Source organism: Malania oleifera, chromosome 7, assembly GCF_029873635.1.
Source record: "Malania oleifera isolate guangnan ecotype guangnan chromosome 7, ASM2987363v1, whole genome shotgun sequence".
NCBI classification, from domain to species: domain Eukaryota; kingdom Viridiplantae; phylum Streptophyta; class Magnoliopsida; order Santalales; family Ximeniaceae; genus Malania; species Malania oleifera.
In genome coordinates this window covers 66,765,522-66,782,418 of record NC_080423.1, presented here as the reverse complement: position 1 = coordinate 66,782,418, position 16,897 = coordinate 66,765,522, and the positions used below count along the sequence as shown (strand labels likewise).

General features: G+C 36.0%; 1 protein-coding gene across 3 annotated transcripts in view; it reads right to left on the bottom strand.

Moving 5' to 3' along the window:
* LOC131160408 (uncharacterized) overlaps window positions 1–16,897 on the bottom strand; it is a 66,588-nt gene that overhangs the window by 5,448 nt on the left and 44,243 nt on the right. For 2 of the 3 annotated variants that reach the window (XR_009138035.1, XM_058116068.1), the window contains exons 11-13: window positions 16,509–16,622; window positions 13,835–13,960; window positions 13,487–13,538 (exon numbers count right to left, since the gene is read on the bottom strand). Coding sequence is in view for 1 of the 3 variants with exons in the window: in XM_058116068.1 (XP_057972051.1) it covers window positions 13,487–13,538; window positions 13,835–13,960; window positions 16,509–16,622 (292 nt within the window). In the remaining 2 variants the exon portion in view is untranslated. Of the gene's footprint in view, window positions 1–13,486; window positions 13,539–13,834; window positions 13,961–16,508; window positions 16,630–16,897 lie in introns of those variants that run through there. The other variant, XR_009138036.1, reaches the window with a different exon arrangement.

The window sequence follows — 16,897 nt, the reverse complement described above, 5'->3', positions numbered from 1 at the left end:
CTTATGTTTTAGTGATGTAGCTTGCTTTTGTTGTCACAACACACATATCTTTAAGGTGAGTAAATGTACCAAGAGCTTCATCTTCTATAGACCATTGTTGCAAGGCTAGAGATGGAGAGAAGAATAGAAGAGAAAACAAGCAGAAAAAAAATAGGCAACAGTTTCATGGAGCATATGTACAGCTCAATGTCTACCCTTGATATATTAATAATAAAAAAGAAACGAAAAAAAAAAGCCCCCACTCAAACCATACAATTACAAAAATAGCATATTATTAACACTCCTCCTCAAGCCGGAAGTGTATAAATACAACCTAACCCTAGCTTGTTACAACTTACATCCATTAGACAAGACAAGCTTAAAAAATGCCTTCATGAAAACATCATTTGATCCACATATTTCAAAAGGATTCTTGGCAACCTTCTTCAACAAAACATTCCACACAAAATGAGGGTCACTTTGTTCAATATGCTTGCCCTCTCATGAAACATTGGATTGCTAGCAATCTAGATGGCAACTTGATTATCACAAAACATATGAACCACACCTCGGCATTTGGATTCAACACTAGATCTTGCTACATTACATCCCACAAGTATACAAGTATCTAGTTATCATTGATCATCAACAAAGTTAGCCCAATCTATATCAAAGTATCCCATAATCTCACATTTTCCGTTACATTTATATATCAAACCCCTACCAAAAGAGCCTTTGAGATATTGTATCTACAACCAACATCCTTATGTGGTTGTTCGGGATTTTTAGTATATTCACTCACCACCCCAATAGGGAGGGATATATGAGGTTTTGTGACAATCAAGTAGATTAATTTGCCAACCCCATATCAACATTTATTTTTAAAGTCCAATCCAATTGGTTTAGCCACACCATTGGGATGTAGAGTATCAATTGGTTTAGCCCCAAGTCCCCAACATACCAGCCTCACTTAGCAAGTCCAAGATATAGTTTTGTAGAAAGAATTTCTGTTTTAGTTTCTTCCCTTTTTTTAAAAAAAAAAAAAAAAAAAGATAATAAAAGAATATATATTTAGAGAGAAAGAAGTAAAAGCGGTAGAGGATAAGGAATCCTCAACGAAAAAAAAAAAAAAAAATTAAGACAACCCCAAACCAAAACTGCCCACCATCTAAGCCACTATTGTCCTCCACCCAAGACCCTACCTAAGCTTAAACAAAACACTAGCTAAGAAAACCTCTTTTCAGACCTTTCCCATCGTAATTAATGGAACATTGCAACTTAGCCAATTCCTGTAGCCCCTTTTTAGCCTTGATTATGCCTTCATCCAAGTAAACTTCCTTTCCCTCTGAGTTTGCTAGCCGCACACCTTTCTTATCTAACAAACGTGGAATAAGAGTCACAAAATCAGTATTTATATCATTATTCTCGATCTAATCTTCTACCACTTCTAATTCATTATTCCTCGATCCAAGAACTCCCTTTAAATCATCCATTGGATATGAGGAATGAGCCCCTATAAAAGCATAATCATCCAAACCATAACCAAATTGCTCTAAACCTCATCTAGGAAAAGTCCTTCATCACAATCAAACTCACTATCCATATCACCCTCCTCATATGATATGTCTCCCTGATTCTTTTTCTTGAACAAAGTTTCTCCACTAACTTTTCTATTTAAGACTGCTTTCATTCCATTTTAGCCTTCAATGAAAAATTGCCATCACTATGTCTTTTTAGGATCCTAATTAGCCACCCATCTGCCTTGAGATTCTTCCCAATTAAGTCAAGCCTAATATCCTTGCTCTATGTCTTTTTAGGATCCTAATTAGCCACCCATCTGCCTTGGGATTCTTCCCAATTAAGTCAAGCCTAATATCCATGCTCTTCTACCTCCCACGAGTATAAACCTCTAATGTTGCTTCCTTAGCAACCTGACACTCCTTTATCCCATGATCCATGCCTTCTTGTTACTAAATCCTACATCATCATGGTTCCTGTTTTGAGCAGTCAAACCATAATCCTCCATAAAAGCCTCCTTCACACCCATCCTCCATAATGACACCATTGGTAAAGCCATCTATCTTCAATAAATCCCTCCCTCCATCTATCTGCTGACCGCTTAACTTCTAATGTTGTTCATCCACACAGTCTCCCCCTATTTTATAATAAGTAACTCAATGATGTTTCTCCCTCTATTTTCTCACTCTGCCTGAAACCAATTTTGATGTGCCAATTTGTGTCGTTATCCATCTCTACAACCACCTCTTCCAAAATTTGGGCCTTGTTATTAGGTGATTCACCCGAAACCAAAGGTTGCTCAATGAAACTCTAAGCCCACCCCTTTATTCTTGGGCTCTCAATCCTTAACCGTCTCCACATGGCAAACCCTAGCCAAAGGGATGTTCACTGGACCATTTTTCACCACCATGCCCACAAGAGATTACACCAATTGCTGCACTGCCACACATCTTGTTGGACCTTTAGTGACGATTCCTTACCAAGGCATCCTTCCAACTTTGATGACTGTTTGGTTATGCAAGGTCCTTCCCTAACTCTCCCTTGGGATTAGGAATCTTCTATTTACCTCCCACCCAAGGTCTTAAATTTCGATTTTGAGGTCAATTTCTTTCGATTTCAATTTGAAAAAATAATGGAAATTAGTAATAAAGCATGAAATTCTTTTATGAAATTTTAGAAATCGATAGTAGATGTAACCATATAAGTTTTAGGACTAATATATTACAAGTTAAATACATCTATGTTATGTATGAGGTGCAAAAGTTGTAAAATATAATTTGTGTATCAAGCATATTTGTAAGATAATGTGCATTACACATATTCAGTTAATAAAAATTAAATCCTAAATCATTTAAATATTATTTATTATACAAATAATGATAATTTATACATGAATGGTTAGACAAAAAATGTTGTGTAAGTATATTTTTTTCATATAATTTCAAAAGCCTTTGCAATAATCTTTTTGTTTCAATAAAAAAAATAAAATAAATTAAGAAAGAAGTTTCACTTCGCTCCTAAATCTTTCATTTTAATTACAACGAAATTTCATTTTATAGTAAAAATTTCAACAAGTTTCACTAAAATTTCGAGATTTCGATAAATTTCGGATGATTTGTTGAAATTTTGATGGAAATTATGTAAAAACGGAAATTGACTGCCATTTCAATTTCGAGAGTGACGAAAATTGAAATTTTTGACAATTTTGTGGAAATTTAAGACCATGCTCTCACGAACTCCCAAGGCTTCAACGAAGCTACACCAATTTTCCCATTTCAACCCCCCTGGAATGAATAGAGAGTTTCTTTAGTTGTTCCCTTGCGTCACTTCCAAGATTTCCCTTTGTGATTTGATCTACTAGCCACCTAGAAAAGCAATCTACTGAATGTTTTGTGGCAAGAGAAATGCTCCAAGCTGTAAACTAAAGGAGATAAATCACACACTCACCTTGCAGCCGAAAGGGTGATTCTAATCCACCGATTTCTGACTCGAGATCTCTTTTCCAAATGAATAAAACCGCTTCCCTAAACTTCTCCAAACACAAATCAAAAGTCTTTCTTTCGACCCACCTCCAGACTTAAGGAGATTCTCCTCCATACCTTCTTTTAAATTGATTCAATGACGAAGGAGTACTTTTGCAGAAGAAAGGGAGTGAGATCTCGAACAAAAGTGAGCAAAAGAGACCATTGCAATTTTTCAGACCTTTTGGAGCAAGAGCGTGTGATTCTCAAACAAAAAGAAAATGGTGAAAAAGCAATCACTAGGCTATTGCGGATACCTAGTCGAGGAACAATTGCTCTAGAGCAGTCATTGAAGGAGTGCCAACGATTGCATTATAAGGTCGCAATTGAATAAATCAGAGAGACACCCTTATACTGTATAGTTTCAATACCAAGTAATGCAAGGTAGGCAAGTCCTAAATTTGAATTTTTCTTTTAAGTCACTGCTTGACAAGCAATCCCATCTAGAAGGACCTTCTCAAGTTCTTCCTTGGAGAGTTATTTGGGAACATAAGTTCAATTAGGGGAGGTGCCCAAGGTCAATTGGATGAAAAGTGCAAGAATGAGTCAAAACGAGAGTAGCAAGACTGTATACATGATTTTGGAGCTTAAAGCTCCTGGTGAATTTTGGCGGCATAGGTGTCACAAACCATTGATGTTTATATGATCTGCACTTGAACTCGAACTGTCGATCAAACACCAGTGATGGGCATTAGGGAGCCAGCTTGTTTGCACAAATTCAAGGGAAAAGGAAATTGTGTGGTTACAAGAGTGGATCTTTCAAAACCTTAGACCAACACTAGCATTCCGCATTCAAGGAAATATTGGCAGTCAAAAAGGAATAGAAAAATTCCAATACCACCTACTAGGACACCATTTCCACAGAAATGGGCATGTCCTCCTATTCAAGAAAGTTTCAATTCAAGAAAAAAATCCTTCCACACCCTTAGCTCCTATTATGGGTAAATTGGTTTTCTTAATGGGACTTCTGAGGTATGATGCATCCAGGGAAAGAATAATGTCCTTGCTGACTTTCTGTCTAGGCCAAAAACCACCCCCTTGTCCTTCCCGTTGTTTACATGCTCAATCCTAGACCATCAAATTCTAATCCATCAAATTCTAATAATCTCAATCAACTTGTGGATCTTTAATCAAAATAATCAAAGTTAAAGAAAAAATCAGGCAATTCTATAGGTCCTATTCTCGAACCATGGAGTTTCTTAGCCCACTAGCCTAAGGTTTCACCTAGAGTATCCTTATCTCAACATATTCCAGGTTCCTTCCCTTTATTATTTCCATAAGGAGGCAATGTTTCTTTTATGGTATTCCTTTAAGGTATATACAGTTAGTTTCCTATTTTATGCTCACAGCTCAGCATATTTGTTCTAATGCAAAGTTAATCCAGCCATGACCCATACTCAACTACTTGTAAGAAAATGGCTTTTGTGGTTCCTCTCTCCTGATGAATGGATCACCTTGATGGAAAAAGCACACAAGCCTTATATCAAGGTCTTAACTTTCAATTTGGACTCAAATTTTGAAGCTCCAAAAGTATAGAAATTTTGATGGAAATTTCGATTTCAATTTGAAAAAATCATGGAAATCAGTAAAACACGGATTGCTTTTATGAAACTTTAGAAATGGTTACTAGATGTAATAATATAAGTTTTAGGACTAATATATTACAAGTTAAATGCATTTATGTTGTGTATGAGGTGGAATAGTTGTAGTATAATTTGTATATCAAACATATTCCAAGATAATGTGCATTACACATATTCAATTAATACAAATGAAATTCCTAAATCATTTAAATATTATTTACTATACAAATAATGATAATTTATTCATGAATAGTTAGATAAAAAAATGTTGTTGTAAGTTTATTTTTTTCATATAATTTCAAAAGCTCGTGTAATAATCTTTTCGTTTCAAAAAATAAATAAATAAATTAAGAGAGAAATTTCCCTTTGCTCCTAAATCTCTCATTTGAATTTTGAGGAAATTTCGTTCTTTAGTTAAACTTTCGACAAGTTTCACTAAAATTTCTAGATTTCAATAAATTTTGGATGATTCATTTAAATTTTGATGGATTATGTAAAATAGAAATCGATTTCCATTTCAATTTTAGGGGTGATGAAAATAAGAAATTTTGACGAAAGTTTTGATAATTTTGTGGAAATTTAAGACTATGCCATATATCTTAGTAACATTCCACAACGAAGCAAACTTCACTCATCACAATAGAATCAGTTCAACTCTAGACGAAGACCACATCTAAGTGGCCTATAATCCACGTGCCCATAGAGAATCCTACTTTGATTTGATGTTTCTGCACCTAAAAGGCACCAATACATCAATAGTATTATGGTTAGGGCAATCCTTTGTCAACTATGGAGAAGATCCAAGTCTACCATCGATAAAAATATTCAACAGAAGATATCAATGGGTAACCTTCACTTAACATAGTCCTCCCATCACTTGGACTTATAAGATGGAATTAGCCCTGGGACCATATTTTGAAAAAATAATTGAACTCTTGCAGCCAGCCATGAGTTCTAGTGATAATGATATAGATTGACCCTCCAACCCTTTACGTTGTCTCGATATTGTCAGAGATATGTATGTATTCATAGTTTTTTGTCAAGAATCTTACAAACTATTGTCAAGAATCATGTCAGCTTTTCTTTTAATAGTATTTTTTTCATGAATTCTATCATCCTTTGAAAAGGATGATGCTCGTACTTAGTATTTGAAAAAGATGATGCTCATACTTAGTATATAGTCAAATTTTTGTTAGAAGGCTTGTTGGCTTTGCTTGTAGTGGAAGTCTTTGATATATTGAATAGCTTGTTCGGTGTCTGAAGGATCCCTTATATAAGAGTGAAGAGACTAGTGTTTGAAGCATAATCGAGGAGTTTTCCTAAGCTCTTGTGTCCTTAGTCTTCAAATCAGAGCACTTACTCCTTGTGTTTATGTATTGTCTTATTGTGTTTATGCATTAATTAAGTGTTATTATTCAATTGTTATTAAGTTGTTTTAATACCTTTTTTTTTCTTGAATCAGTGTAACCACCTTTGAATCTATGCAACCACCTCTTAAATTGGTATCAAAGCCAGCATGACAGTTTAATCTTTGAAGCAGTCTTTTATCATCTCACCTTTTTGGGTTGCCTCACAACGTTTGTCCTAAAAGGTTCTTGTTTAGTAGGCTTTGTTCATCAACTAGATTAGTATGCTCTATGGGTGCCACTTAAAATAAATATCTCACAACAGAAAACTCATATAATGAACAACTAAGTGCCTAAACGATTTGGTAATACTACTTGAGAGTTGATTAATGGCTCCCCTCATCCAAAATCCCATGTGTTGCCACATTTTTTGCCCCAATTAGTGATAGACGATGTTTCCTTTACAATAGTATTTGGATGCTGGATAAATGTGAGTTGCTTTTAAAATTTATTTGTGAAGAGCCACATAACCCAAGGTAAGGTGATAGATTACTCTTGTTCATCCATGGCACTAGATCCTCCTAGACTCTCTTGAGCATCCTCTATTTCTCTTCCTAGATCTTTGTTAAATAAGTCAATTTTTTTTTTTTTTTGGTATGAAGTAAACTACATACTAGAAAACATTAAAATCCCAGTTACACAATTCCCAAAAAACAACCCTTTTGCTCCCTCATCTCCTCAAGCTTCCAAATGGAACCCTTTTGCTCTCTCTCTCTCTCTCTCTCTCTCTCTCTCTCTTTTAGCATGATGTTTAGCCTAGGGATTTACCCATGTCCACAGTGGCATGGTCCAACCGGCTTTTGCACTCCATCGCTCTGATAGACTCATCTCCAAAAGTGTCAAAAAGCATGCATTAGAACCTTAGAAACTGTGCTAAATGCTGGCACTGTGTTCTTGATCCTCTATCCTTATTTTAACATGCATTTTGATGACACAAAGTTGTTGGAGGCACTTAAAGTTCAGGCATTTAAAGTTCAAGTGCGTATTGCAAGAACATTAACGGTTTTTGACACCTATGCCGCCATAATTCACTACTAGATAGCTATAGGCTCTACAATCATGCATTTGATCTTGCTACTACTACTTTGACCCATTCTTAAGATGATCTTTTTATCCAAGTAACCTCGACTCCTCCCCAAGTTGCATTTACGTTCCTAGACAACTCTGTAGAAAAGAACTCGTGAAGCTCCTTCCAAATAAGTGGATAACCGCCAAGTAGAAGCTCCACTCAAGTTGTCAACCTATCCAGTCATCCCTCTTTAACGCCCAATGACAGCCTCTGGTTTGATCTCTATCATGTTCCCTAAAATGTTTACTCCAAAGATAAATGGAATCAACAAAGTCGCATCGTTGATTGCCCATTTTGGAGCATATGCAAAATTGGTCTATTATTTCAAAAATCCTGAAACAGGCCACTATTATTGGGATAAAGATTCTATGTGTGAAGCATGTCTAATGAAGATGATGACGACACTCTGCATAGGAGAAAAAAGAAGTGTTCAGCAGCAACTAAAAGAGAAATGTTAAAGTAGGAGACGCAGAAGTTGATTTTCTGGGAGAAACATCTGTAAAGTTTAACGATTACACCCCCTGTTCAGGATCCAACCGAGAGCCTAGAGCATCTTTTTACCTCATGCAAGATGCCACCAAAACCCCACTTACCACCATATTACCAAGCTCTATTTGTCATTCACAGAGAAATGCTAACCTAGCTAGACAATCTCTCAACTAAGCACTTCCTGAATGCAACATGTTGAAGCTAGATGACTTTCCTCCGTCAGGAGAATTTGAGTTATAACAAAACACCAAGCATGTCTGGAAAATCAAGAACCCAGCTCCAATTAGACAATAAGGCAAGTTTCTACAGCTGAAGCAGCACCAAACTGGCAAGAATAAAATTCGCATGCTCGAAAAAAAATGTGAAACCAATAGTATATATCTAAATAGATACACAAAAGACACAAAAATTCAAGAATTCTTAACAATTTTTATTTACATGTCAGGTATATTCCACATGTGGCCCTGCTCAGTAGAACTCCATCTACCCTCTTAAGGAAAATCAGCTGCCATGGAACTTGAGCCACACCAAAGCAATCCAGGAACTCAACACAATTGCAAGAAAACTACCTTCCCTTCAGATCCTGTCAGAGGGAACTTATCGTGGTTAAGGGGTTGATAACGAGTTTTAATTTTCCCTGAACTTGTTCTGCTCTTTTTTTTCCTCTCTTCTTTTTTTAATTAAAAAAATTTTTTTTTTTTACATAAAAGGCTTTACATGCTCACAGCAATGAAAGTTTCTTGTATCAGCCCATCATTCTCATTATGGAGTTGCATCAGTACTTGCTTGACCCATAAACAGTGAGATTGATTCCAAGCTGCCAAAATCCTGCTTGAAGTTGATTTTGGAGAATATTCTGGCATTTGATAGCTGCTTGAACAAAACATGCTTTCAGAAAAGATGGTGCTTGGGCAAACTTTGACTGAATTAAGAATAAGAAATGCAAGACTGCAGACAAGTGTTTATATGTGGAAATAAAGGGCACTTTGCTAAGCACAGTGAAGAAATTCAGAGGCAACATGAGGTTGGAGGGAATATTGGCCACTAGATATAGCCACTCCCAGCAGTTGAAGTTTGCCCAATCACCATATTCCTTTACATGATTCTCTACTGCTTCACTAAAGAATGTAACCCTTCTAGCAGTCACTTTAAGATCTTGGTTATTTCTCGAGAAGAGGAAAATGTCACAAGGAAATTCTAGATGATTGGTTCAAATACTCCCAAAGTCGATATTCTAGAAGAACCATCTAAAAAGTTTAATTTTTATGTCCTCTATCAGGAATAGTGATGATGCAATCATCAACATAAACTACTAGAAGTACCACACATGTTTCCTTTTTCCGGATAAAGACCTAATCATCATAGAAGCACTAGATAAAACCAAATGTAGAGACTACTGTACTAAATTTATTAAGCCAAGCTCAAGGAGACTGCTTAAGACTATAAAAGACCTTATGCAACCTACATACCTTACCATCCTTTGCTAGAGCAACATACCCAGGAGACTGCTCCAAGCATACCTTCTCGTGCAAATCTCCATACTCCACACAAGTAGGCATTCTTCACATCGTATAAGGACCAAATCAAAATTAATTACCAAAAATATCAATACATAAGCAGAATATTCAGTCGAGCAAGAAGAGAGAAAGTCTCAAAATTATCAATACCATATGACTGGGTGCGTGCCTCAGGAACCAATCGAGTTTCAAATCGTTTGATAGATTTGTCAAGATATTTGATGGTGTAGACAATGATGAAATCTAACCAACTCCTCCAAGTCCCATGTCCCTTGAGTGATCAAGATATCCATTTCTACATCCATTGCATGCTTCACCCAGGCATAGCAAGCACTTTAACATATGAGGAAGGGATAGAAATAGAGGAAATATACAAGGCAAAAGAATGCATAGGACTAGTAAGGTGAAGGCCTGAAACATAATTAGCAATGGGACAAGCAATTAAAGATTGTTGAGCACATGTTTGGGTACCTTTCTACTAAGCCATTGGCAAATCCAAGTCACGCTGGGATGGATCTCCAAAACCAGAAGGTGAAACAGAGAAGGATAATGGAGGTGGGGTGACAGTGATAATTGTGCCTGCTTTCCTAATGCTCATAAAACCTCAGTTGTTTCTCTGGTTTAGTGACTAATGGGTTCGGGAAAGAAGAAAAAAACAAAACATGCAGAAGAGCATTGGTCCAAAGGTTTTAAGGACATGCAAGTGTAGACTGTAAAGACCATGCCATGTCAAGTAAATCTCTATTTTTCCATTCAGCTACTCCATTCTGTTGAAGGGTATGTACACATGGTGGTTGATGAATAATCTCTTTGGCCAATAAGATTGAATCACGCTCTGAAAAATTGAAGTGCATCATATCCCATATAAAAATTTGAATACTAATGCCAAACTAAGCTTTATTCTTGATAGAATTGAAAGCTTTTATTCTTGATAGAATTGAGTGAATACATGAAATTTTAACAGATAGATCCAGGGTCATATGCAAAAAAATATTTATAGAGGGCACAACACAAAATATTGATGAATAGTCACATTCTTGACCCTACATAGACCCAAAATATCTAAATTAAAAAATAAAAAAAAACTGATTTACTGCGAGACTCAATTCTAGACAAGATACATGACCTAATACTTCCTAATTGACACACAAAGCACTCAAAACGAGAAATACACTTGAACATGGGAAAAGCTTGTTGCAATTTTGGAATGGACAGATGATCTAGTGAGCATGGAACTAATAAAGAAACACCATAAGTAGAAATTGAAGAAGCAATATGACAAGAATTGGATCTACCACCACCATCATTGAAATGGTGCAACCCATTCTTCTCAAGCCCTGCATCAATCGTGTTCTCAAAACCCTGAATAACACAATGAGAAGGAAAGGTCATCGAAAAATTATGAGATTTTGCAACTTGACTAACTGATAACAGGTTCAATGGAAATTTAGGCACACATAACACACAGGAAGGAAGAATAGAAAGGTATGAAAGAATATTGCCACAACTAGAAATCGGTGTGGTCGAACCATCTGCAAGAGTAACCTTGTAGTGTAAAGTAGTAGTTTTCAAGGACAGAAATATGTTAAGACTGCATGTCATGTGGGAGGAGGCACAAGAATCAATAATCAAAGGTGGGGAGAATGAACTATGTAGGCCACAATAGCACAAGATGTAGAAGACTGAGCTTGGAATTGTTGAACCCTGTGGACAAGATTGTTATACTTATCTTGGGACATGATCGATGATGTATTGAATTCCCTAGTGGAGTGACCACGTGTACTCAACAAAGCATAATAGAATCAGTTTTCCATGGAGATCCCAAAAGATCAATAGTATGATTTTCCTTGCCACAATGCGTGCGAATGATAGAATTGCCACGATGAACTCCTCATCCTCTTGATACACTACCTTTGATGTGACCGCCATTCCAACTTCTTCCTCATCCTCCAACACTTCCCCTACCACAATTTGAGGTAGTACTAACCATGATTGTACCATCACATGAAGAATCTTGAGAAAAAGATTGAGAGCCATTTTTGATGATCTATTAGATTCACCGGCAATAATTTGATTGCGAATGGGTTGTTTCTCAGGAAACCTTGCAGCTAAGACTCTCCCCTTCGCCTTTGAATCATCTCAACATTGGAACTAACTTGGTTGATAGATGTTGAGTTCCTCTAGCATACCCTTTAGAGTCCTATAATGCTCATCAATGGACCCATCCTCTTGGTCATATTTGCAAGCTTCTCATATAGGTCAAAAACATGAGTTGGTCTTTTATCTCGTAAGAGGCTCTCATGAAGATCATCCTATACAGCCTCGGCTGTTCTATCAAAACATCGCATTCGCAACAATTCATGGATCCATGTTATTCCACAGTTAAACAAGAAATATGTTATTCTATGTCATCCAATCTTAATAATCTTTGGAGTTTGGAGACAGGAGAATGCAACAAGAACCTGGACTTCCCTTTCGCATTAGTATACACATGCGCTGCTTGAGACCCCAACAGTTAGTTGAGGGATCCAGTCAATTCGATGGTCATGGATTATCTGTTAATAGTATAGTCCAAGCTCACTATAGAGGCCATCCAGACAACCCCTATAAAATACAAGTAGTGAACAACAATATTGGGCATGAACAAAACAATGCAGAATCAAACAGAACACTGAAGCATAGAACTGCACTTCAAAACTTTAAAGATTGAGAACTTCAAGAGTCAGCTCTGACCACAGAATCAAAGTTACTATATCTGTGTGGAATTACTTGATTGCACAGAAGAGCGCAAACCAGAACAAGCGCCACAGGACTTAATAAACAATGTGGCAATGCAAGAGCTACAGGCATTATGGCTGGTAGCAACTAGAAGTTAGTGCATGCATGAACAAAAATAGAGTAATTGCACACCAATCAAAACCACCAGAAATTATACAATATTGCAAGCAATTAATCATGAATATGCACAATAAAATAGCATCATCATGCCACAACCAACCAGTCAACAACAGATGACAACAGTATACCAGAAATAGATTATGACTGACTTCACATGAGCAAACCACCACGAGTACACGCAGCATCCTACCAAGGATTCTGCACAGCCTAATGAGATTTAAAAAAAAAAAAAAAGACCCTAAATGACTCAAACCAACCAGAAAATAAAAGTGGAGAATTGATTGATGATGTGAGAAAAAATGAAAAAATAGTGTCCAAGAACAACTAAGATAAATAAGTTTTAGAGGAGATTAATGCTCTGATACCATGTTGTAAAGTTAGATATGGAGGAGAGAGTATGCGAAGAAGAGAAGAAATAAGATGAAAAGGAGAAAAAAGAAAAGAGGTGGCAGTTTCTTGGAGCATGTGTACAGCTCCAGGACTGCCCCCTTCTATATTAATAATGAAAGAGACACGAAAGAAAAAAAATGCAGCCACTCAAACCAGGTAATTATTAAAATAGCATATTCTCTTCTAACAACTACAACATGATTTTCAGCTGAAGAAGAACTACACAACTCCACTGAGCCCCGCTCCTTTTCAGCGACATGTTGGTTTGTTTTATAAAAACTACTGGCCTGCTTTCATTATTCTCCTCGTTCGATATCCTTCACGGGCTCTAAATTGGCTTCTTCTTGTCATCATTTTCGACAAAGAAGATAGAAGCAGTTTTGTGGACCACTGAACTGCACAGAGATCTCATTACATTGCCAAGGGGTCCCTTTTCTAGATTCATATCCCTATGGATTTCATGTTGAGTTTACTCACTTAACAGGAAAAATACTTGGCAAGGTTACTAATTAAGCTATGCATAACCTTGCATAACATGGTTACCACTTACAAACAAGATGGATAAAACATATCTAGGAAGTCCAGGCATAATAAAAGCTATATGCAATTCCCATACCGTTGCTGTCGTATCAGCTGCTCGTGGCTGCACCCCTTTCAGGCCTACAACCCTGCAAGAATGAAATACTTACACTTGTCATATATTCAAATCCATTTTTAACCAGTACGCCAAGTCACCGCCTACTGATAGTGAACTATAATGTTCCTCTTGATCATGTATATGAAACCTAGAATCAAGCATCATAACAAAATTATTAAGCTATTATCATAGCAAACATGTGCAAACACATCCAGTGTTCTGTTAGTGAAGGCAAACACATGTGCAAACATGTTAGAATGAGAGCGTGTGTGCGGCACGCATGTGATCAAACAAGTCATTTACATTAAGTAAGGAATGTAAAGATACCAGCCACCACGTGGAGCATCTGAATAAGAACTTGGATCCATTGGATCCAACTCATCATCTTCAGTGTAGGCACGTTTCCTGCTGTCTCTTTTATTGAATTTTCCCATTGGGGGTTTCAAATTGGCCCTGGAAATTCGAAGTGAGAACAATTAGAAAATAATCTACTAGAATATCTGGGGTTTTATGATTTAAATGTTTTACATTATATGCTGTTTTAATTTTTAGGCATTTGACATAATCCTAGAGATTGTTTCCTTATTTAGTAATAGGAGAAAGCATGTCTAAGGCTTGATGTGTAACCATTAGAGACAGATCTAACTATTGAGAACTAAGCCCTAATTGGGTTTTGCTTTGATATTCCCTTTCTCGCTATTTTTCCCACTTATTTTGTGTCACCTTCTTTTGGTTCTCTCATTTGTCTATCATTTTCTTGTTGCGTAGTTGTTGGGAGTTGCACGATTCTTGATTCGAATTGTACAATTTGTATCAAGAAAGGCATAAATCAGTTTGAATCGCAGAAGGCTATGACCTACAAATTGATCAAATTAAATCATACAATTCAGATCCAGCTCCTCTAAAGCCCAACTTAAAGACTTTTAAACATTGTTCTTTTGGCATGATGGCCTTTCTATTTGCTATTTATGCGAGTTCCATCCTCCAAGAGAGAAGAAAGAAAGTATGTTGTCCTTCTCATTCTGCATCTTTCTTTTCTGCCATTGGATAAAATTCGAAGAAAACTAGAGTTAGAGAACAAAATCAGTCACGAGAAGAAAACCAAAGTCAAGCTTTTGGTTGGCATGTTGCCTTCTCCACTCTCCAGATTTAAAGGTCTGATTTTTTATTTTTTTTTAGTTTTTATATTTTAATAAGTTTTGTTTACGTTTTTTATTTACTTTTTCTTCTTGTTTTAGTTAGAGAAAGCCCATGCATTAAAAACGACTAATTTATTTAATTAAACATCATAAAATTCAAAATTTTATTGTTTTTATTAATTCATTCCCTTAAAAACCATTAAGCTCATTTCATGAATTTTTTTCTTGATTCCTCTCCTTATTTATTTTTTTTTAAAGAAAGCATAATATGAATTTTTTATTGTTGAACATGTAAACCTGCACCATAAACATAAAGTTTAATTTTAAATTTTTTTTTGTGGGTCGTATCTTGAACTCTTGGACTTAGTGCCTTAGTTTTGAGTCACGTAACACACGTGTTATAGACTTTCATTGAAACTAGCTCAACTTGATACTTGATAGAGGTGGAATGGTTATATCATGGTATATCTTATTTATATGGCTACTTTTTCCCTTTCAAATGAGTTTGATCATGGTAGGATTTAGACCTACAAAACTTGCTTCATAGGCAAGTGCCGTTCCAATTATTGACATGGTTGATCCATATTTGTTAAAATTTCAATGTATACTATTTTACTACTTGTACATATATGATATATGCAAGTCATTGGAATCGTATTTTCAAATTTTGTGTAAGATTCAATTCTTGATTCTCCATTCATGAAATTGGAGTTTCAATTCACGATTCGAATCTTGATTTGACAACTATGACCAACAGTACCCCACAACCATAAACTGCTGATAGTAAATGTTGTGAAAATTTGAGAAAATAAGGTAGTATACCCTACACCCCAACGGCTACATTTAACATGGGAAGGGAAACACTCAAACTCCTGCCAAATACTTAAAAAAATAAATTGACTAAATTTTTACAACAAAAGAAGGACTGCTGTGGAAAATGGCACACATAATGAGTGCATGATTAGTCAATGTGGTAGCAATAACCATTTAAACAAGCAAATGTTACTGTATCCGTGGAAAACCTATAAAATGAATTAAGAATTTAGCAGAACACAACATTATCTTACCCAGTTGGAAGTCAGACAATTATTTTCCTTTATTTAATAGAATAAGTGCTGATAAATTTCAAATATCAATGAAAATTGCCAAAATAAACAATGGAAATAGCAAAGAATAATTAAGGAATAAGACACCTATCAGTTTAAACAAGAAATACGAATAATCATCCTGAAATAAAAGAATCCTTTGCGGGTGGAGGAGTAACAGCGGGAGGAAACAATTATTAAACAAAATACAATCACTTACAGTGGATATGGAGACTTAGAAATCCTCATCAAAAAAAGAATTCATCTAAAAGAAAGGCCACAAATACAGGCCAAAGTGTCTATCTTAAGAACACTGATAAAGAAAAGACTCGGTCAGATTGCAGCATACAATGAATAACAAGAACTATGTCACCACTAAGCAAGAGCCCAGCACAAAATTTCAACTAAAGAACAGAGCTAAAGAACTTGGGACAGGGACCCTTTATTCCCCACATACAACTCAGTTGGGGATGGCAGAGGCTGTGAAAGCATACTAATCAATTCCAGCCCAAAGGATTTGACTCCCTTAACCCACTGAAAGTTTGCAAGAAATGTTGATCCATTGAAAAGTTCTAGGAGAACAATTGATTATGTTTTAAAGCTCCACTATCTTCAATTTTTAAGAGCATTTAAATCCTTTTCAAGTTTCTGAACAGCAAGAGCATGTTAATCCAATTACAAAGCTACAACCATTTAGTCAAACTTAAGCTACAATAGTTCTGCCCACAATTTTTTTTCGCTCATAAAAACAAAAATGCTACAGGGGACTGTAGGTACCTCTGCTTTGAAACCATTTTGTTAGAATCCTCTTTGATATTTGCGGTGTCTCTGGTCTGCTGTTGGCTATTCAAACTGAATGACAGGCAATGGCTTTGAGGAAGGTTGAGAATTCTGCAAACTTAAATCCAGTAACAGTAAGATCGTGCCACAAACAAAAACAAGAACAAGAAATGAAAATAATAATAATAATAATAATAAGGAAAGGGCTACTAGTAGTATTAGAAATACTATACTGCTTCCTCAACATACACACATATAAACAGAAAATTATTATTTTGACTTTGACTAAAATAACAAGCATCAGAGTGTTACTGCAACAAAAACCAGCACAAACAATCTGGGACAATAATGCATGTTCTAAGATAATGGAGTTGTCCACCCTCCTA